Genomic DNA, 22,924 nt, shown 5'->3' with positions numbered 1-22,924 from the left:
GCCATCTTTATGTAAGCTGAAGTCCAACACTATAAGTTAACGCTGAGCAGCACCTGCCACGACTCACTGGGGATTGAGAAAACACAGCAGACACACACACACACACAAGTTCAATGGATCTGCGTCGGTTTCATTTTCAACCTCACTCTAATGACACTGTGTCACCAAGCAGTGTTTCTATGGCTACATTGTGATTTCTTAGTAAATATTGTGTTTAGTAAGAAATAAACGTTACTATCTTTATCCTAGTGAATCTAGTAGTAGCCCTTACTGGGTTGTAAAAATGGTGACCTGTCTGCTGCTCTTTTTTATTGTCTCATGTGGGATCGGATGGCTTCAGGTCCAAGCTCTTGATAAGATTACCCTGGAGAGAGTGTCAGCAGAGAGGAGTGAGTGTCTTCAGAGGATGGAGCAGTGGGCAGTACAGGAGCGCCTGGAAACAGAGAGGAGACAGGTACCTTCACCAGTCCATCTGTGTTCTCGACGTTCCTCTGGTCTCTGTGTCCTAGATGTTCCTCTTGTCTTAGTGTTCTAGACGTTCCTCTGGTCTTTGTGTCCTAGATGTTCCTCTGGTCTCTGTGTCCCAGATGTTCCTCTTGTCTTAGTGTTCTAGACGTTCCTCTGGTCTTTGTGTCCTAGATGTTCCTCTGGTCTGTGTGTCATAGATGTACCTTTGGTTTGTATCGTAGAGGGCCTTCTGGTAACTGTTGTTGATGTTCCTCTGACTGTGGCGTTGTAGGTGGGCCTACCGGGTCTGGGCCCACCCACTTGCACGTGGGCCCTCCGTAAGACAGCCGAGATCTGCTTTAACCGATCACAATAGGTGACAGCAACCAATACCGGTCGCTCATGTACGTCAAAGTTATCTTTCAGCAGAAGATAATTAATAAACCATCCATCCATTTTCGGACGCTTATCCGGGGTCAGATAGTGGGTGCAGTAGCCTAGGCAGGGAGGCCCAGACTTCCCTCTCCCTAGCCAATTTTGACCAGCTCCAGAATCCTAAGGCATTCCCTGACCAGCCACGAGACCTAGTCTCACCACCGTGTCCTGGGTCTTCCTTTAGGCCTCCTCCTGGTTGGACGTGCCCAGAAAACCTCACCAGGGAGGCGTCTAGGGGGCATCCTTACAAGATGTCCGAGCCACCTCAACTGACTCCTCTCAATGTGGAAGAGCAGCGGGTCTACTCCGAGCCCCTCCCAAATGACCGATCTTCTCACCCTATCTCTAAGGGAGAGCCCAGCAACTCTGTGGAGAAAACTCATTTCGGCCGCTTGTACCCGCGATCTCGTTCTTTCGGTCACTACCAAAAGCTTGTGAACATAAGTGAGGGTAGGAACATAGATCGACCGGTAAATCGAGATCTTTGCCTTCGGGCTCAGCTCTCTCTTCGATCTCACGCTCCATCGTTCCCTCATCTGTGAACAAGACCCTGAGATACTTAAATTCCTCCACTTGGGGCAGGACCTCATCCCTAACCTGGAAAAGGCATTCTACCATTTTCCGACTCAAGACCATGGTCTCGGATTTAGAGGAGTTGCTTCACCCTCGACTGCGAACCGCTCCAATGAGAGCCGGAGATCACGTTCCAATGAAGTCAGCAGGACCACATCATCTGCAAAAAGCAGAGACCTGGTCCTTAGGCCACCAAAACGGATCCCCTCAACACCTTGACCGTGCCCAGAAATTCTGTCCATAAGAGTTACGCACAGAATTGGTGACAAAGGGCAGCCTTGGCGGAGTTCAACTCTCACTGGGAACGAGCCCAACTTACTGCCGGCAATGCGGACCAAGCTCTGACACCGGTCTTACAGGGATAACAGCCCGTATCAGAGGGCCACGTACCCCATACTCCCTAAGTACCCCTCAGAGGGCCCCCTGAAGGACGCGGTCGAACGCCTTCTCCAAATCCACAAAACACATGTAGATTGGTTGGGCAAACTTCCACGCACCCTCCAGGATCCTCCTAAGGGTATAGAGCTGGTCCAGTGTTCCACAGCCAGGACGAAAAACACATTGCTCCTCCTGAATCTGAGGTTTGACAATCCGCCAGATCCTCCTCTCCAGAACCCTGGAATAGACTTTACCAGGGAGGCCAGCTCTACCTTCTCCGCTGACACTGACAAGAGACGTAGCGGAGCACGGCAACCCCCGACACCCCCCGTCATTTCAGGTCTTTATCATTTTTGTTTGGATTTTAAAATATGAGAATCTTTACATCTAGAATTGGTATCAAGCCCCCACAATGCGGCTCAAAAATTGAGGCCAACCCGGAAATACCAAAAATTGCAGTTCCACCCTCATCCACTAGGGGCTGGTGTCAGAAGCGAGCGAATCCTCATTGACTCCCATGTTAAAAATACCAATTTCACAGCAGAAATAAACATGTTTACAGCCTGGTACCAGAACATGTTTTTGGTTTAAATGATCTAGTTTACACTCATGACAACTCTGAGGGGGGTGAATGTTTTTCTCACTCTTCTGTTTAAGTGTATTAAAAGCCTAAAATTCTGTATAATTAATGAGCATCAGACCCACGTGACCACAGAGCTAGCTCCGTGGAAAGGCCTCAGTAGAGCCTCGGTCTGGCTTGGAAACTGTTCCGGGATTTTCAGTCTCTGTGTGTGTGTATTCTTTTTTGGATATTATTTGTGCAATTGTTGGACAAAATGACTTGCTGTGGCATTAATTGCACTAATAGAGCGTCCAAGGAGTCTCCACTTCATTTTTTTCGGTCAGTAAAATTATATTTATGTATTTTAGGTCACTGCCGAGCTGAGCTTAGATGTTAACATGTACTGTTTAACCATGAAATTTAAATGTAATAGGGTAAAACCCAGTGCATTTAACATAATGCTGCACTTTAGAAAATGGGTTGAAATATAACATGTTGGTGGAGCTGGGTTCCCACTATCGGCTTGTGGAGCTCTCGGGAGACCTCTGTTTTCCACCCGTTCTCCCCTCCCCGCAGCTCGGCGCATCTCTGTCTGATCGCGGCTTCTGTCTGCTGCGCGGGCTGCCGGCTTGTGGAGCTCTGGGATGGAAACCTTTCCACCCGGTTTTCCCCAGCGGCAGCTCTGCGCATCTCAGATCGCAGCGGCGCTTGTCTGCTGTGCAGCTGCCGGCTTTCAGCAGCTTTCGGGAGACCTCTGTGTTCCACCCGGTTTTACCCAGCGGTCAGCCCGGCGTATCTCTGACTCAGAAGCTCTGGTGTTGTGCACAGTTAACTCCGGTTGTAGCTAGGTTGCTACCTCTGTTAGCTTAGCTCCCACCTCTGCGTTAGCTTTGGGTTAGCTTGTAGCTAGTTCGACCGGGTGTCGTGCCTTACAGCCCCACCCTCAGCTCCTCCTCTCTTCCCTTTTTTGGAATTGTCTGGGCTTGACGGAACCTGTGACACGGTCAAAATGGCGGTGGTGGCCACCTCCCATTTGGCTTCAAAAACGTGTTATTGGAGCCTATGGAAATGAATTGTCCAGTATTTATATGTTGATGATTGGCATACAGATAAAAAAATGAATGCTACAAAATAAAATACATTTTAATTAAATATTCATTCATTATTTTACAAACACAGAGAGCCGCATCAGATGGATGAAAGCCGCGGGTAGCCAACCCCTGCTCTGGTCTGGTCTCTGTATAAGTGTCTCGAACACTGATACTAGTGGAAATGTTCTTTCAGCAGCATGACATTTGGTTGTCCTTTTATCAGGTGTCTCTAGTCAAAGAGCTGAAGAGCTGGTGTCTGTCCAAACTGCAAGATATGGAGGTCCACCATGCAGGAGGTCTTGAACCTGAGCTGCAGACTTCTTCCTCTGTAGCTGAGTGTTCGAGTAAAGCTGATGGAGCCACCCACTCCGTGCTACCTGGCAAGAGTGGTAGAGCTTCTCCAGAGGTCCACAGTAACCCAGAGGTCCTCTGCCAGGAGGAATTCAACATGAAAGAGAGCAGAACAACCAACCACTACTTTGTGGTTCATGTGGAGAACTCTTCAGGTGAGGACTAAATATGTGCAGACAATAGTAATTCAAGCTTAGATTAACTCAAGGTTAGGTGAGATAAATTCAGGTTCATGTTAGATTAACTTGGGTTCAGGTTAGATTAACCCTGACCAACATTCCACAGGCCACAGTGAACAACCTGATGAACTCTACGCGACAGAGATGTGTTGCCATGTGTGAGGCAAATGGTGGCCACACCAGATACTGACTGGTTTTCTGCCCCACCACCCCCACAAAGCAAAACTGTGCACATGTCAGGGTGTCCTTTTATTGTGGGCAGTCTAAGGCACACCCGTACATTATTCATGCTGCCTAATCAGCCCCTTGATATGCCACAGCTGTGAGGTGGGATAGAGTGTCTTGGTAAAGGGAAAGTGCTCACTAACACACATGTAGACAGATTTCAGAGCAACATTTGAGAGTCATGGGTGTTTTGTGTATAGAGACACATTTTCAGATGTTTCAGCTCATGAAACATGGGAGCAAAAACAGTGTTGTGTTTATGTTTTTGTTCAGTGTAGAATTGGCATAAAGATAAAAAATGACTGCAGTAAAATAAAGTACATTTTAATTCAATATTCTTTCATTATTTTACTAACACAGAGAGCCACATCAGATGGATTAAAGAGGGTTTGATTAATGCATAAATCCAGAGGTTTTTTTAACCTTATGTCAACATCTAGAAACTAATGAAAAATTCAATTCACTTTATTTATATTGTGCCAAATCATGACAAGAGGCACTTCACACAGTAAACATTCAGCCAATCAGTAAAAAGTTTCCTATATAAGGAACACAGCAGGTCGCATCGAGTCACTGACTAGTGTCAGAGTCTTTACAGCAATCCTCATACTAAGCAAGCATGCAGTGACTGTGGAGAGGAAAACTCCCTTTTAACAGGAAGAAACCTCCAAAGAATCCTGGCTCAGTATAAAGGTTGGTTTATGCTTGACGCGTCCGCGAGGTCCGCACGGCGAAATTGCATAAGTTTAACAACCACCGCGCCTCCACACGGCCCAAAATTTCTGCACCTAGGAAATTTTCTAACCACGCGGACGGTCGGACGCGGAAAAACATGGCGGACTGGCAGTAACTAGTATGGCAGAGGTTTGTAAATACAGACATTTGTATGATTCAGCTCTCAGAGATCACCGTGATCAACATGTTAATAATTCTTGGAGAGAAATAGCTCGCACTGTCGGAAAAGATGAGAACGCTGTTAAAAATGCTGGAATGCCATGTTGTAAACAGTAATTTCTACTTCCACTATGGTGTAGTGTTGGATGCATGCTGTAGAGCTCCATGCTGCCCCCTACAGTTTGGGAGAATATTGGCTCACCGCAGAGACGAGCCGCACGAACCATAAACGCTGCGAGTTGTGAAGCGCGCGTTCCAGCCGCGAGCCGCATCACCAAGCGGAAAGTAAATGTGTCAAGCATAAACCAAGCTTACGCAGCCATCCACCATGACTCACTGGGGATGGAGACAGAGCAGACACACACACACACACACACACACACACACACACACACACACACACAACATATATACCAATTAGTGTTTCTAATAGAGGCCCGACCAATAAGGTTTTTTTAAGGCCGATGCTGATTTTTAAAGAATATTGTTGCTGATGTCCAAAGCCGATTACTAAGGCTGAAATACGTTTTAGCAGCACATTGATTGTGAGAGCAATCCATGTGTGTGCAATATCAATTAAATAAATCAATAAATCTCTTAGTATTTATTGAAGTTCAAATATAAAACAAACACAAAACATAACAATGAGCAAACTGTTTCAGAACAATAGAAAATAGAACAGGTTCAATTTTTTAAGTGTTTAAAATAAAGAAAATCAAACAGTGCCCAGAATAATGCTGCTAAATAGTAGCTGGTCGAGGTTCAAGCTAAAACAAATCACTACGTAAAGCACACTACCACATTGTAGTAACAATAACATTTTAACTATACATGAAGAATAGTGCAAACATGAAACACCAAACATATTCCGCTCAGAAGTAAAATGTTGCCTGTCAGATTTCCCAGAGTTAGATAAGTGAGAAAAAGTATTTAGTTGCTAACAAGCTCAGTCGTTCTCCTGATCTGGAAGCAGTTTAGCGTTAGCTTAGCATAAAGCAATGTGAGTAAAAGGAAGGTTCTATGCTAGAGCGGTAGAAAATTCCCGTAGGTGCAAACAATGAAAAAGGCGCCTGATTCTTAATTTTTTTTAATTGGCTTTTAAAAATAATATCGGCCGATGACCGATATAGAAAAAATGGAATATATCGGCCCCGGCCTCTAATTTCTATGGCCACATTGTGATTTCTTAGTAAATATTCTATTTAGTAAGAGATCAACTTTATTATCTGCGTCTTAGTGCATCAGGGTTAATTCAACATGTAAACTAGTAGTAGCACATTCCATGTCAGAGTAAAATGTTATCAGGAGATAATTATGTATTACACCGTAAACGGTCCCACCACCTCCATATGTGCAGCAGAAACGATGCCTCTCCTTCATCAACACCAACACGCACGTGTGTGTGTGTGTGTGTGTGTGTTAAAGTCTTGTCCAGACACGTTCTCATTGTGGCTTCAGTTCTCCTAGGTTCTGAGTGGTTCCTTTTGAATATTAACTACATCCCATCTACAGTCCAAACAGATGGAGATAAGACCCAAAACATCACATCGCCAGCAGCAAGGAGCCCCATGTCATCGGCCCGGGTGGTCCGGCCAAAGCAGCGCTCTGTGGTCTCTGCAGACCCCCAGAAGAACCAGACCAAGGTGGACACGGTCGGGATGGAGGCTGAACAGAAAGCACCAAGTCCATCTCTGGTCACAGAACATCAAAGCAGAGACTGGAGACGAGGTCGTGAGAGAGCCAAGCCCTGTAAGAAAAGATCCCAGGTCCGATCTAGGACCAGAGAGCAACCAGGACTCAGGACTCTCCATGTGTTTGGAGATGAGACTAGTGGGCAGTCCTTTGCTCAGGAGAGGGACAGCATGCACGCCATGGAGGTGACCCAGTACTTCTTTGAGACGGTGTCGACCCAGATGGAGCGCTGGTATGAGCGGAAGGTGCAGGAGGCGCGCTGGCAGGCTGACCAGAGGGCCCGGGCTGATAAAGAAGTTCTGATCCAGAAGATCGCCTGTTTGGAGGACGAGTTGCACACGCTGAGGACTCACCAGCACCACTCCTAACACACACCTCTAAACCAATGGCCAGCATGGATGTGTGTGTGTTTGGACCTCCAGCCATCATCAGGAGGTCTAGTCAGACTTCAGTGTGTCTTTACCTGATCACACCTGAACTCTTTACCACCTGGCACCACCTCTGTGGCTGAGTCTCGCTGTGGTTCTGGTTCTGTCTGCTGATTGGGTCCATTTTCACAGACTTGTCTCCGTTTGTGTCCTGATGACTTCACGTCCCAGTGAGACCTAGCAACGTCTCCTACGAGACACATCCTCCCGATGGGTCTGGCCCTGAGGTCAGACTGGCCTCTACTCCCATCCCAGAATGCACCGGGGCGCTCCCCATCCATCCTGTGGCTGAATGGTTTTATGCTGGTGAAACGTTTTCAGTACAACAGATGATTTTTTTACCAGTACACGAAGCTTGTTCTGGTTTAGCTACCTTGTCTTAGAAAAGCTAATCTTTCTTTACATTTTGATGTAAGACGTTTAAATATTTATGTTTTCCTTTTCCAATAAACTGCAGTGGGTGGAGTTTGACTGGGATGGAGGGTTTAACTCTCACCAACACAGGGCGGTGTCATCTCTAGTCTCACCTGAGATCAGGTGTTTTTATTAAACTGTCCTGTGACATGGTTACGGTGCTTTAAGGACACGGTTAAAACACCCCGTCCCTCACAGACTTGTGGGTTTTAGTGTTTGTTCCAGTGGTCCACTGAAGTGTCCTGTCATCCTGACCCGATACAGGTGGAGTTCTGACTCACAGAACCATGAAGACTGATGGTTCCAGAACCAGACAGCTGTTGCTCTCATGAGACCGAGGCGGTGGCCCACACATCAGAGGTTAGGTGGCAGCAGTCAGCTGAAGCTAGAGGCCGAGGGTGGAGCCGGTACCATCAGGGTTATCTTTGGCCTCACTGGTTGTCCAACGGTCTTGCACCTTGGTGTCTGACGTCTGCTTCACTCACCTCCAAAACTCAGGCGTATTAAATAACGAGTAGACACTCTGGTTTGGTTTCTTTATTCACACACAGGTCAGTCTCAGATGAACCACATCATGAAGTGGTCATCTCAGAAGGTCAGGGACTGCTAACTTCTGGCCAGAGCCAGAGTTTTCTGTAGCTCCTCCAGGTGTCTGCTGGCCTGAGAGACCATCATTCGAATCGCGTCCTGTCCAATCAGAGGACAGGTGAGTTAAAACATTTAAGCTGTGATGAGGATGGACATCGTGAAGGCTGGACTCCGTACCTGGTCGCTGGCATTCTTGTTCCTCTTGAACTCCTGCCTGGCCCAGTCTCTCAGGTACTTCCGGTCTGCCTGGTCCGGAACCTGCCGAATGGTCCTCAGCATGGTTCTGTAGATCCCCAGCACCTTCTGCCTCTGCAGGTACTGACACAGTCACATGCTAGCGTTAGCTTTAGCCTTTTAGCAGTTTGAGCTTTAGCTGCTTCAGATTGTCCCTCCTCGGCTACTTTACCTGCTTTAAAGAAAGTACCGCGGGCGGTAAACCTGAAACCATTTTCACAACAAAACAACGAACCCGCGCAGGAATGCGTGTTGCTGGGTCATCATATGGAAGGCTGGGAGTGCCACAAACGCGTCTCCTTCACGTGCTGTTCACGCTGCCTCACTGTAAACAACACGTGAGGTCCGCGTTGACTTTCCAAGCATAAAAAAGACAATTATTAAAGTTAAAGTAACACATAAAATCCACCTGTTTGGTTTGATCGGTGTTGTCGGCTACACTTCCGGGTAGTTTGAGTCAGGTCTCTTCTCATTGGCTGGTGAGATCCAGGAGAAACCACTTCAGCGGTGGGGTGGGGACAGGGGGGCTGTCAGAGATTTTGGGCCCCATGGGGGCTCGACCATAGCTGGAGCTGGGGTTCCACTCTCCCAGATCTGAAGGGAGAAAAAAACTATAATATATATACTTTTATATTAGTGTTTCAGTTTTGCTTAATTATGTAGGTCTACATATCATTTTCACCAGCTGTCTCTCATTAAACAGTGAATTTCCTTCAACAGAATTAGCAATATCACTGCTGGAAAAAGCAGGAAATGCACATGCTGAAAGGTGTTAATCTCCTTTTCCCTATTACTCCCTTAAAAGGTGTTTATTTATTCTAAAATTTTATTTGATGATAAAATTCAAATTTGGATATTTAAAGAGCAAGTAACGTCTAAAATAACTTTTTTTGCTGATGAACTGTATAAACGAGTGTCTAATAGTGTTTTAAATGTGTGTATTCATTATTTTAGTATTTTGGTGCATTTTCTTTAAAAATTAAAAATTCTGCCTAAATACCACAGTATAGCTCCACCTTCAGCTTAAAACATAGAATTTGACTCATTTTGAATAAATTTTAGCCAATGGCTAAAGAGTAAGATACTACGTAAACCAGTGCGAGTTGGGAGTTGGATTTGCAAGCGAGTGTAGGAGGTTAGCCTAGTTCAGCATTAGCATATAGCATTAGCATATCCTAGTCTTTAGCATAGCTTTTAGTGTTATACATACTTATTTAGTGTTAGTTTGGCTGTTAGATATTGTAGTTTAGTTAGTGTTTGGCTGTTAGTGTTATCAGGAAAGTAGTTCGGTTTTAGTGCTCCATATCGTGTTAGTATGCTGTGAGAAGGTGTAGTGTATGGTTGCGGTGGCTCTGTGGGGTTGCACTCCTTTCCGCTGGACTTAGAAATTAGGCGCCAGTGATTGCGCGCAATCGGTGTCTGGAAAATATCCAGCTCCCGCCTGGTGCTGTAGTTTGCAATCAGCATTTTACCCGCGATTCTGCACGTCTCCGTTTGAAGAGGGAGGCTGTGCCCACCGTGGCTCTTCCGCGATTTAGATGCAGCCCACCAGCTCTGCTCCCCCACCACGGCGGGCTTCAGTCTGAGGTGAGTACGCTAAATTAATGTTTTAACATCTTCTAAAGACAATTCCCTACCTAAATGCAAAGTCTGAGAGACGTGGTTCACTTCCTTTAGCTAGTCAGTCGGTAATTCTGCAACAGTGTCTCTAACTGATGCAGTACTAGTTGACAGACAGCATTACTGCGTGAAATCCAGCTTGTGACCCGGTTCCATGAGGAATTCTGTTCAGGAGGTCGCATTTCACCTGTTGCTAACCAACTACACTCTCATCTATCCAGCAACTCCCTCTACGAAGTCTTCCAGTCTGGTTTCCGCCCCCACCACAGCACAGAAACGGCTCTGATCAAAATCACAAACGACCTCCTTCTTGCAGCAGACTCAGGCCAGATTTCCATCCTCATCCTACTCGATCTCAGTGCAGCATTTGACACCATCTCACACACAGTTCTACTCCATAGACTATCCACATTCGGCATTTAAAAAACTCCTCTAAATTGGTTCAAATCTTATCTATCTAATCGCACTCAATTTGTCCAACTGCGCACCTTCCACTCTAACCCCAAGCCAGTTACCTCTGGAGTTCCTCAGGGCTCAGTCTTAGGTCCCCTTCTTTTCATAATCTACTTACTCCCACTTGGCAATATCTTCATGAAATGTAATATTCATTTTTACTGCTACGCCGATGACACCCAGCTCTACTTCTCTACCCAACCAAAACTCCCGCTCCCTTCATCCTCCCTTCTCAGTTGCCTCACCGAAGTCAAATCCTGGTTTTCTTCTAACTTTCTACAGCTCAACAGTAATAAGACTGAGATCCTCCTCACTGGCACCAAGTCATCTCTATCCAAGACCAGTTCATTCTCACTCAGCTTCGACAACACCACAGCAAGGAGCTGGGCGTCATCCTAGACAACACCTTATCCTTCATTCCTCATATTAACAACACAATAAAATCTGCTTATTTTCATCTTCGCAATATCAACAGGCTTCGCCCCTCCCTCAGTCAGCACTCCACTGCTATTTTGGTCCACAGCCTGGTCACCAGTCGCATTGATTACTGTAATGCCCTCCTCTCTGGTCTCCCTTTAAAATCACTCAACAAGTTACAGTTAGTCCAAAATTCAGCTGCCCGGATAATCACTAAGACCTCCACTTTTGATCACATTACCCCTGTCCTGCAACAACTTCACTGGCTCCCTGTCAAATACAGAATTGACTACAAGATACTTCTTCATGCCTTTAAAGCCATCCATAATCTCGCTCCCCCATATCTTTCTAATCTCCTCCACATTGTCACTCCCACTTGCTCTCTCCGATCATCATCTTCACCTTCCCTGTCTGTTCCTCGCACTCGTCTTAGTACTATGGGAGCCAGAGCTTTCAGCCACTCAGCTCCAAAACTCTGGAACACTCTACCGCCTGACCTCCGCAATATAAACTCCTTCTCACCCTTCAAGTCTCAACTCAAAACTCACATGTTCCGCCTGGCTTACTCACTGTAACTGTCCTCCTCCCATCTACTCCTTTTAGTCTATTATCCATCACACTGCTCCGACTCTACCTTTGGGTATTACTTTTAGCATTTATTTCTTGTTGTTGTATTGCTTGCTTGTTATATTTTGTCCTGTACAGTGACCTTGAGAGTTTTGAAAGGCGCTTGAAATAAAATGTATTATTATTATTTCAGGCTCTCCACATCATATGTGACTGACTTTTACATTATAACAACAATCACACACTAGGAATGTTATAAAGCGCCTATTTAGGACATTTTCTTTTGTATATTATCTGACTTTATAAACTCCCAACAACAATGTGCTTCAATTTTTTTTTCAGGCTAAATCTACCCAAGACACTGGCTGTCAGACTGATTTAGCTGCAAGAATGCACTTGTCCAGGCTGACGTGAAGCCTTACCGGCGTAGCAAAGGTGAATTATTTTTAATAATCTTCTATGTAAACATTTTATTATCACCTTCTAGTTTTAATTTGTTTTACAGATTATTGTCACACGTGATTTTATGCTCTTTTAAACATTTATAAATGTGTTGCTTCTTTGTTTTTACACAGCCACCCAGAATAGAGCTCACAGCCGCAGTGTGTCTTGTGACACAGGGACCATGACGGAAATTCATCTTCCAGAAAGTCCCAGAGCAGCGTCCACACCCCTGAAAAGACCAAGATGTGAGGTGTCTGCTGTTGATTCCAGCTTCCACCTCAGTGACAGTGCAAGCTCAGTGAACTGAAGGTAAAAAAAATTAAAACATTTCAGAATTTTTAAGATATTAACAATTAAATAAGTATGTGATTACATCATGACATCATGAAGGAGGCTACTGATTCTGCCCGTGACACTTGGTGGTGACGTGTGAGCTGATTCACCTGGTAAATAACTTTTACATTAAATATTTTGTTCTTTGCTATCAAAAGTAAATTAACTAATAACCTGCATTATTGCAGGACACTCAGCAAAATATGGACTCCACACCATGAGGCAGGCACACGTTAATAACTCTATAAGAGCACATAAGGTGAGCAACACCACATATTATTGTACACTGTCCTGGATTTGTTTTCTTTCTGCATCTCATCATTAGCCTGGCTGATCACCTGATAACTCGTCATCTGGTTATGACAGCATGAGGATGTCCTCACACACCTGTAACCTATCAGCTCATCTGGCAGAATAGAGAGAGAAGAGACAACACCACATCTCCTGTTCCTGGAAAGCCTTCAGCCATCCTTCGATGACTGAGAACCTCCATCAGCTCTGTCTCCTGTCTGCCTACAATTATTATAATAAATATTGTGTTTGACAAGTTTTTTTGTGCTGCCAAATATCTCATAGATTCCAGTTTTGATATTTTAATGGATATTTATAAATTACATTAATTGAATTATCACATTGTCGCATGTTTAGCTCTATTGTGATGGATTAAACTAGCACCTCACTGTTAAAAGCTCGTTTTAATTTCAAGCATGTTTAAGTATTTATGGACATGAACAAAAACAGGAAATATATAAATTGAGATTTATTTAATTAATATAACAAATAAGGGGGAAAGAGTCATTGAAAGGCACATTCTTCTGGAAGCTCCTGATCCTGACGACACCAGCAGGAGACCAGCTGCAGACACCAGAGGACCTACAGTAGAACCGAGAGAGCAGCTGTTATCACTAAATAAATAAATCAGGACAGTTTTAGGGGCTGAACACATTACAGAATAATTTTCTCATGGGGTAGTTTCATAACTTTCTATGCAGCAGACTAACTTGAGCCCAGGGCTCCTGGAGAGCTGCTATCCAGCATGTTTCAGTGGTTTTCCTGCTTTAACGGGTTAGATTAGCTGTTAAGCAGCTCAGCTATTTGTTGCTGATTAAAACCAGGTGTGTTAAAGCAGATAAACCTTTAAACATGCTGAATACTAGCTCTCTAGGGCCGTGGAGTCAAACCCTGCAGCTAATCCAATGCTATGGCTAACGGCTACTTACCATTCAGAGCTGGTTCTGTTGGGTCGCTTCCGGTAGTTTCAGGCAACTCACAAGCTCGAAACAATAAGGCTCAGGTCCGCTTGTCTCCTCCAAATAGACTTGGTCCCTTTCTTCTCGAGTGTCTGTGTAAGGAAGGGGAGAAACGTCCTCCACTTCTAATAACTGCTCAGAGTGAAGGGAGCTAGCATCGTCTAGTTAGCCATCGTCTTCGTCACTGCCGCGGCTCCGCCCTCTCGGTCCTCCAGGCAACGCCTACTAATGCAGTTTTTAAAATTGATATGTGGTTGGAGTAAGACTCTGAGGAGGGCAATACCACTTTAATTAAATTTCCATGTTGTGTCAAAGCTTTACATAACTACATTTTCAGCTGTCTTTCCTCTTGAAATCAAGTATTTCTGTATGACTGACAAAAATTAAGGATTCACTGCTCACAAGGTGACTTCTTTATTTTTGAACCCAGTCACTAAAATTAATGCACAACAGGGAAAATGCAGCACTAGACTCCTGCAGGATATTAGCTGTAGTTCTCCATCATCAATACTAGATTTCATATTTTATTGTGTTCAATGTTATATTAAGTTTATTCATTACAACTACTAACAGCTTTTGTTTCAGTTTTGTTCTGGTGAATTATTTTCAATTCAATTCAAGTTTATTTATAAAGCGCCAAATCACGACAAGAGTCGTCTCAAGGCACTTCACATAATAAACATTCCAATTCAGGTCAGTTCATTAAGCCAATCAGAAATAATGTTTCCTATATAAGGAACCCAGCAAATTGCATCAAGTCACTGACTAGTGTCAGTGACTATACAGCAATCCTCATACTAAGCAAGCATAAAGCGACAGTGGAGAAGAAAACTCCCTTTTAACAGGAAGAAACCTCCAGAGAATCCTGGCTCAGTATAAGCAGCCATCCTCCACGACTCACTGGGGATGGAGAAGACAGAGCACACACACACACACACACACACACACACACACACACACACACACACACACACACACACACACACACACACACACACACACACACACACACACACACACACACACACACACACACACACACACACACACACACCCCAAAGTAATGTGTCTATAGTTATATTGTGATTTCTAAGTAAATATTCTATTTGGTGAGAGATAAACTTTATTGTATTTATCCTAGTGGATCTATAATTAAACGGGTAAACTAGTAGTAGCACATCCAACGTCAAGGAAAGCAAAAAGTTATTATCAGGAGAGGGAGAATGTTTAAGTGGTTAGCAGCAGTGTGCTAGTCGATGGCCCCCTCCATGAGGCCCACAGCTCAGCAGAACGTCGTTGTAGCTTCTTCTGGGGAGAAAAACACTTAGAGAGAAAATAAAGTTAACAGTTGAAATTCCACAAAATAATACAGTTAAGGAGCAGATAGTAGAAGAAAGCAGTAGAGTGTGAAAAGTGGTCAGTGTGTCCTCCAGCAGTCTAAGCCTATAGCAGCATAACTACAGAGATGACTCTGGATAATCTATCCTATTTAGATGGAGGCATGTTGGAGGCAGGGCAAGGGAGAGCCGTCTTTACCGACTGTACACTCCACCTCCCTGTACTCCCCCACTTGTCCAGATCTAGGCTAACATCAGATTTTAACTATAGGCCCTATCAAATAAAAATGTTTTAAGCCTATTCTTAAAAGTAGACAAAGTGTCTGCCTCACGGACTAAAGCTGGGAGCTGGTTCCACAGGAGAGGAGCCTGATAACTAAAAGATCTTCCTCCCATCCTAATTTTAGATATTTCAATTCAATTCAATTCAAAATTCAAAAATACTTTATTAATCCCAGAGGGAAATTGATTTTTTTTCTTTTATTTTCATTTATTGACATTAAAATAAAAATACAATCAGAACTAAATTGCTGCAAGCCAAAATGAAAAAGGGGACAGAAAGAAGAAAAACTTATGTTGTCTGCCCCTTTTAACTAAAATAGCATTAATACAAATGAAATAATCATATGATTCTTAAGGAAATTGAACAATATAATTCCTGGACCTGTTGGCCGACAAAATCTCAACCCATGAATTTGAGAAAAAAATAGAAAAAGAAAACAATTTACACAGAAAGAAGCATTAAGTTACAGATCTATATACATACCTATATACACATACAAGCACATACTAGGTTAATATTTTGTTCCTTTAATCCCCCCCACCCCCCTCCCCTCACACATTTATGTAACGGATCTATATGAGTTAATCGTTTTATTTTTTTATCTCTTTTTTGAAAGTCAATATTGTTTTTGCATTCTTGAGTTCAGTATTCAATTTATTCCACAATTTAACTCCATATATGGAGACACAATGTTCCTTTACGAGTATCTGATGTCTAGGTATGTTAAATAATTCATGTCCCTTTAAATCATATTTGCTATGTCTTTTTGAAAATCTTTTAATTAATCCTGCAGGTACGTTCCTTTTGTTTGCATTATACATACATTTAAAAATATTGTAGTCCACCAGATCATAGAATTTTTGTGTTTTTAATTTAATAAATAATGGATTGGACGGATCTCTGTAGTTGCTCCTTGTGATTATTCTTATTGCTTTTTTCTGTAAGATGTAAATGGAATTTGTGTAAGTTTTATATGTTGTTCCCCAGATTTCAATGCAGTAGTTCAGGTATGGTACGATCAGTGAGTTATATAACAAATATAATGAATTATTATCAAGCAACCCTTTTGCTCTATGTAACAGTGCAATCGTTTTAGATATTTTAGTTTTGACACTGTTTATATGTAGTTTCCATGACATTCTTTCATCAATGATGACTCCCAGATACTTGACTTCTTGAACTCTTTTAATATTAATCTCATCTATATTTAATAAAATTTCATCATTTGAATTTGTATTAATAAATATCATAAAACAGGATTTATCACTGTTTAATGATAGTTTGTTTCCATCAAACCATAGTTTAATTTTTTTCATCTCTGCTTGTATCACTTCTATCATCTGCTCAACATTAACTCCTGAATAGTATGTTGTATCATCTGCAAATAAGGTGCATTTTAATATATTGGATGCCTCAACAATGTCATTTATATAAATGATAAATAGTTTAGGGCCCAATACCGACCCTTGTGGTACACCACAAGTAATGTTATTTATATGTGATTTTGTGTTGTTTATTTGAACATATTGCTGCCTATCGGTAAGATAACTTGTTATCCATTTTAGGGCCATCCCTGTGATGCCATATTTACAAAGTTTTTTAATAAGAATTGTATGATCCACTGTATCGAATGCTTTTTTTTAAATCAATAAAGATACTTATGAGATGATTTTTTTTGTCAAGGGCTTGCGATATTTCTTCTATTAATTCCATTAATGCCATGGATGTTGAATGATTTGTTCTAAAACCATACTGACTGTCATTTAATATCTCTTCATTGATCAGGAATCGGTCCAGCCTAGAAATATATAATTTTTCTAATATTTTTGAGAATTGTGACAACAAAGATATTGGTCTGTAGTTGGAAAAGATATGTTTGTCTCCACTTCAATGAAGTGGTATGACTTTTGCAATTTTCATCCTGTTAGGAAATGTCCCTGTTGCAAAAGATAAATTACATATGTAAGTCAATGGATGAATAATACTTTCTATTATATTTTTTATTAATGTTATGTCTAAACCGTCACAGTCAGTACTTCTTTTATTGATGCATTTATTGATAATATTTCTTATTTCATCACTTGTTACTGGACTTACATATATACTGTTTTTATTGCTTTTGATATTCTCGCCTATACTATAATTTGTTCTTTTTGGAATGTTTTTTGCCAGGTCAGGTCCCACATTAGTAAAAAAATTGTTAAATTCATTTACTATTTTACTGGTTTCACTAATTTCAGACTGTCCGTTTTCAAAATAATTTGGAACAGTTGAAGCTATTTGATTTCTTTTTATGACATTATTTATTATTCCCCAAGTTGCTCTAATATTATTTTTGTTTTCTTCTAATAAATTGCTATAATATTCCTTTTTTTGTCTTTTGATTATAGAAACTAATTTATTCTCATATTTTTTGTATTTCCTTTCTGCTTCACTTGTTCTTAGTTTTAAAAAACATCTATATAATATATTTTTTTTCTTACAGGCGTTCAGCAGCCCTTTTGTCATCCATGGTTTGTTCATCCTCCCTCTTTGTGTTTGAGTTTTTGTTTTACAGTTTTTGTCATATTGACTACATAATATTCCTATAAAAGAATTGTAAGCCATGTTTACATCATCAACATATACTTCTTCCCAGTTTTGTTGTTCCAGATCTCTTTTTAGTGCGTCTATAGCGTTTTGTGACCTGTCCCTTATAAGTTTTTCCATTTTTTGTTGATTTTTGATCTGGTGATTTTTATAGACTGTGAATATTGGCAGATGATCACTGATATCAGTCGTCACTATTCCACTTCTCTCTATCCCTTCTGAAGCATTAGTAAATATATTATCTATAATTGTTGAGCTATGCGCATCAATTCTTGTTGGTTTGGTTATCAGTGGAAACAGACCCAGTAGATACGTTGAATTTATGAAGTCGTTTGCGGTCTTTGAATTGTTTACATTTTCCAGATCAACATTAAAGTCCCCACAGAGAAATACATCCTTGTTACAGATTCCACTCAACATCTCAGTAATTGTATTTGTACATGTTTCTACACAAGATCCAGGTGCTCTATAGATACAACTTATTATGTTTTTTGTCTTTTCAGAGATTATTTCAATAGTGATCATTTCCATCACATCTTGGATGGCTGTTGACATGTTATGAATGACTTTACATTTTAAATTGTGACATACATACAGTGCAACACCACCTCCTCTTTTATTATTTATTAGACCTGCAGTCTGAGAGCGAAGTGCTCGGTTAGGAACATATGGAACAATCAGGTCACTGATGTATGATGGAGCTTGATTATTAAGAGCTTTATATGTGAGAAGAAGGATCTTAAAATCTATTCTGAATTTAACAGGTAGCCAATGTAGGGAAGCTAAGACAGGAGAGATATGATCTCTCTTTTTAATTCTCATCAGAACTCTAGCTGCAGCATTTTGGACAAGCTGAAGACTTTTAACTACATTCTGTGGACTTCCTGAGAGTAATGAATTACAGTAATCCAGTCTTGATGTAATAAATGCATGAACTAGTTTTTCAGCATCACTCCTGGAAAGTATGCTTCTAATCTTAGCAATATTCCGAAGGTGGAAAAAGGAAATCCGACAAACTTGTGAAACCTGGGATTTGAATGACATGTCCTGGTCAAAGATAACACCAAGGTTCCTTGCTTTGTTCTCAGAGATTAATGTAATGCCATTCAGGTCAGGCGACTGGCTAAGCAATTTCCTTTTCTGGATTTCTGGTCCAAAGATGAGAACTTCAGTCTTGTCTTGATTTAAAAGCAAAAAGTTTAGAGTCATCCAATTTTTTATGTCCTCAAGACAAGCCTGTAATCTACCCAACCGATTAGGTTCATCAGGGTTAATGGATAAATATAACTGAGTATCGTCAGCATAACAGTGGAAGTTTATCCCATGCTGTCTAATGATTTTACCAATTGGGAGCATATATATAGTAAAAATAATTGGTCCAAGCACTGAACCCTGTGGTACTCCACAAGTAACCCTGGAGTATGAAGACGATTTGTCATGTACGTTTACAAAATGAAATCTATCAGACAGGTAGGATTTAAACCAGCCTAACGCTGTTCCTTTGATCCCTACATGTTCAAGTCTTTCTAAAAGAACATTGTGATCAACTGTGTCAAAGGCAGCACTGAGATCTAACAAGACTAGAACAGACACAAGATTCTTATCTGAGGCCATGAGAATATCATTTGTAACTCTCACTAATGCAGTTTCAGTGCTGTGATACTCTCTAAAACCAGACTGAAATTCCTCAAACAGAGCATTAGTGTTTAAATGCTGACATACTTGGATGGCCACTATTTTCTCCAGGACTTTGGATAAAAATGGAAGGTTAGATATTGGTCTATAATTCATTGGGTCATCTGGATCCAGAGAAGGCTTCTTAAGTAAAGGTTTGATTACAGCAACCTTAAAATCCTGTGGTACATATCCATTTACTAAGGATAGATTGATTATATCTAGAATGGGAGCAGTAACCAAAGGAAATGCATCTTTAAATAATTTGGTTGTGTGGCAGTGTGAGCGTCCTGTCAGTGTCCCGATTGATCATGCGCCCTGGCTACCTGACCAAAGGGACATTCCCTTGGCCAGGTAGCCAGGGCGCATGATCAATCAGGACATTGTGACAGAACGCTCATACTGCCACATCTTCCCCCCTCTTTCCACAAGCACGTCCTCGTGCTCCCGTGCAGGGTGCCACAAACTTCACATCCATGGACGTACTTGACAGTACTACATGGATCCTGCTAACAATGCCAAATGTGGCAAGGTGGAGAAACGAGGGCCCAGGCGGGATTCAATCCCCAGACTCCCAGGTGAGAGTAATGCATGCTAACCAGTCAGCCAAAGGGACATTTCCTTGGCCAAGTAGCCATGGATCTAAAATGCAAGTTGAAGGTTTAGATGAAGCTAATATTTTTGATAACTCTGAAAGCTCAACTGGATCAAAACGGTTCAAGCACAGATGAGGTTCTACAGTCACCTCTGATGCTGCCTCACCAATGCTTGCCAGACTGGATTAAATAAACATCAAAAGACAAGTGTCAAGAGCTTTGGGCATTGGACTTCTTTTGCCTGCATACAGAATGTCACATCAGTACAGTCGTGGCTTGAGGATTTAAAATAAAGCAGTTGGACAAACAAGGACTCACCACTACATAGTGTGCGCTCAGCTTTTACACAGATGAGTTTATCTACCAAAGCACTATTTTTATAGCCTGGCAAGCTAGAGTAAATAAATATTTATTAACAAACATTGCAAAGCAAGAATTTGGTCTTGTTCACTAGGCAACTATTTTTATGCTGTTTAATTTTGTCTCATCTTTTATCTCATCTGTTTTTTTTTTCTCATCTGATGAACATTTCCTTAGACTGAATATTTAAAACAAGTTTGTCTCTTTTCTCCGTTATTCCTGCCAGAGAGGGACTGGTGATACAGAGATGTTTTCTGAGGTAAACCAAGGAACAAAGAACACATTTAGATCAGAAGAACAGTTTATTTTATGAACACAATACTTCAAGGTATTATAGAAACTCAGCACATCTGTGACATCACAGTCTGGACTGGGTGTTGTTCACAGTGACAAATCCAGACAGAACTGGATCAGAACCTTCTTCTGGGTTCTGAGCTCGTCTCCATCCAGCACAGAACTCTGACTAAAACATCAGGTTATAGTTGTGCCACGTTTAAACCTCAGATCTGACCAGAACAGCAGAGCTCATGTGTCCCGTCCCAACCATTGAGGGACAGCTTCTCATTGGTCAGCGGTGGTGACAAGTTCGAACCATTGTCTGAGAGCGTCGCTCAGCGTCTCCGGCAGGGCGCTGACGTCTCTCAGGATGATGTAAAATGGAAAGGGGAACTCGTCCATGTAGGAGCGGATCTCTGGGAGCTGTCCCGGTTCTCTGAATATGGGAACCTTGATGTCCAAAATGGAGTCCTGCAGAATGGACTGGTGTTTAGTCATGCTGCAAAGACGCAGGAATAAATACCCAAATCTGTTTTCTTACCCGGGAGTTTGGGTTGTCCAGGACAACGAAGATCACAAAGATGTTTGCCGTGCGCGCCGCCTGCACAGCTGCGCCCACCCTCTCCTGTCCCTCCAGGAACAGTCCTCTCCCATCAGACACGATGAACAGGAGCTGGGCCGCCTCTGTGGACAACCGTAAGACAAGTTAAATACAGAACTACGACAAAGTGGCTCACCATCTCAGGTCAAAGGTCAAAGAAACACGAATTACCTTTAACTAATAAGCTAGCTGCTAGTCCCCTAGGGGGTCATGTGACACCACCAAAGGTATATCTAGTCCCCGCACAACCAAAGTAGGGGGTCCAGCTTGGTCCTAGTACAGGTTGGACTGCATCAGGTTATCCCCAAGGTCTCTGATCTGGTTTGTGGTCTGGAGAGGACCTCAGAGTCTAATGAGGGTTTACAGTCAGCTCCTCCATGTCTAGGGCCATGGTTCCCAACTGGGAAAAAATTAAATGTTCTCTCGAGGCCTGCCTAATGCTGGGTGAAGGTAGGACAGATGGACCTGAATGTCCTGTGTGGTAACGAGGACACTGACTGGCTCTGTCCTGGTAAAGAAGAAGCTCCGCGGAAAGTCAAAGTTTTAGTCGTTCTACGTTCCATCGCCCGTAGTTGTGAGATCTAGATCACGACTGAAGGAATCAGATCCTGAATCTGTGCAGCTGAAATAAGTGGAGCTGGGCTCCGGGGGAGGGCTGGCTCCATCACCTCCCAAGCTGCTCCCTCACCAGCTGATGGCTCAGAGAAGACACCGCACTGATGAGGCACAGAACATTTTTCTAAGTACGGGTACTCGTATAGAGCATTATGAGTGGGACCTAGCTCTCTCGTACTAAGCAGAAGGTTTGGTGGTTAGCTAGTCTGGAACACACCCGTGAGTTAAAGCACTAAAAACGTTAGGTTATGCATATAACCACTGTTCCCTGAAGGAGAGGAACGAGGTACAACAAAGGTACTATGGGACATCACGCCCTCGTGTGGCCTGGCTGAAGACACATTTAATCACGCCTGTAAATCAAATGAAAGTGATGCTGCGTGGAGGCCCCGCCCTCCACTTATAAGCGACCGCGTCACTGTTATTCCTCAGTTCGATAGCCACTCTTTACCAAGCTGGGCTGTGAAATGGGGCAGCCCTGCGTTGTACCTCGTTCCTTTCCTTCAGGTAACAGTGGTTATATGCATAACCTAACGTTCCCTTTCAGTCGATTCACCCGGTACAACGAAGGTACTATGGGACTTAATCAAACGCCCCATGAGCAGCTATCAAAGCTGTCAATCTCAGCTGGCCTGAGATTGCAACCAAAGATGGCAAGTCAGATCCAGCAGAGAACCGCATGGGCCACCGAAGGGGCCAAAACATCCAAGCGGTTAAAACCTCAAAAAGGTGTGGGGTGTGGCTCAGCTTGCAGCTGAGCAAATGTCACCAACTGAAACACCTTTAAACAGCGTCCAAGAAGCAGCCACACCTCTAGTAGAGTGTGCCCTGACCCCTAGGGGCAGCTGGGAGCCAGTGACGCTGTAACACAGGGAAATGGCCTCCACAATCCAATGAGAAAGTCTTTGCTTTGAGAAAGCTTTATCCATGGGGGTTTGGCAAAACACAAACAGTTGGTCTGTTTTTCTGATACTCAAGAGTGTGATCTATATAAGCCTGCAGAGCACGAACCAGGAAC

General features: G+C 42.7%; 3 protein-coding genes and 1 long non-coding RNA gene across 11 annotated transcripts in view; 2 read left to right on the top strand and 2 right to left on the bottom strand.

The window, feature by feature from the left end:
• ankrd6b (ankyrin repeat domain 6b) overlaps positions 1-7,720 on the top strand; it is a 32,866-nt gene extending 25,146 nt beyond the window's left edge. For all 5 annotated transcript variants that reach the window (XM_054733754.2, XM_054733752.2, XM_070549770.1 and 2 more), the window contains 3 exons: positions 341-454; positions 3,710-3,992; positions 6,648-7,720. In XM_054733754.2, coding sequence (XP_054589729.1) covers positions 341-454; positions 3,710-3,992; positions 6,648-7,195 — 945 coding nt within the window. In that variant the 3' untranslated portion in view covers positions 7,196-7,720. The remainder of the gene's footprint in view (positions 1-340; positions 455-3,709; positions 3,993-6,647) is intronic.
• A 471-nt stretch (positions 7,721-8,191) lies between these two features.
• lyrm2 (LYR motif containing 2) lies at positions 8,192-8,997 on the bottom strand. 2 transcript variants are annotated; one of them, XM_015941446.3, is made up of 4 exons: positions 8,901-8,997; positions 8,664-8,816; positions 8,435-8,575; positions 8,192-8,356 (listed from the first exon to the last, which is right to left on the bottom strand). In XM_015941446.3, exons 2-4 carry the CDS (start codon positions 8,703-8,705, stop codon positions 8,276-8,278), a joined length of 264 nt encoding a protein of 87 aa, XP_015796932.1. In that variant the 5' UTR covers positions 8,706-8,816; positions 8,901-8,997; the 3' UTR covers positions 8,192-8,275. The 2 variants fall into 2 exon arrangements, with proteins under 2 accessions (XP_015796932.1, XP_015796931.1); XM_015941445.3 differs by having other exon boundaries at positions 8,664-8,950.
• A 3,170-nt stretch (positions 8,998-12,167) lies between these two features.
• LOC139068922 (uncharacterized) lies at positions 12,168-12,841 on the top strand. The gene is made up of 4 exons (XR_011520172.1): positions 12,168-12,301; positions 12,383-12,438; positions 12,514-12,584; positions 12,692-12,841. It is a non-coding gene; the product is annotated as an uncharacterized lncRNA (long non-coding RNA).
• Positions 12,842-20,697: 7,856 nt separating this feature from the next.
• Positions 20,698-22,924, bottom strand: part of mdn1 (midasin AAA ATPase 1) — an 87,907-nt gene continuing 85,680 nt past the window's right edge. For all 3 annotated transcript variants that reach the window (XM_054733747.1, XM_054733748.1, XM_070549768.1), the window contains 2 exons: positions 21,232-21,374; positions 20,698-21,161 (listed from right to left, as the gene is read on the bottom strand). In XM_054733747.1, coding sequence (XP_054589722.1) covers positions 20,976-21,161; positions 21,232-21,374 — 329 coding nt within the window. In that variant the 3' untranslated portion in view covers positions 20,698-20,975. The remainder of the gene's footprint in view (positions 21,162-21,231; positions 21,375-22,924) is intronic.

Source organism: Nothobranchius furzeri, chromosome 3 (genome assembly GCF_043380555.1).
Source record: "Nothobranchius furzeri strain GRZ-AD chromosome 3, NfurGRZ-RIMD1, whole genome shotgun sequence".
Taxonomy (NCBI): Eukaryota; Metazoa; Chordata; class Actinopteri; order Cyprinodontiformes; family Nothobranchiidae; genus Nothobranchius; species Nothobranchius furzeri.
Note: the sequence above shows the minus strand (reverse complement) of the source record. Positions and strands in the feature narration are given on the sequence as shown.

Bases quoted from the DNA above. Each gene is read 5' to 3' on its own strand.
- lyrm2 (XM_015941446.3), bottom strand. From the start codon at position 8,705: ATGGTTTCAGGTTTACCGCCCGCGGTACTTTCTTTAAAGCAG. The intron at 8,576-8,663 runs GTAAAGTAGCCG...TGACTGTGTCAG, and splicing joins CGGTACTTTCTTTAAAGCAG to TACCTGCAGAGGCAGAAGGT. The intron at 8,357-8,434 runs GTACGGAGTCCA...CTGATTGGACAG, and splicing joins ACAAGAATGCCAGCGACCAG to GACGCGATTCGAATGATGGT.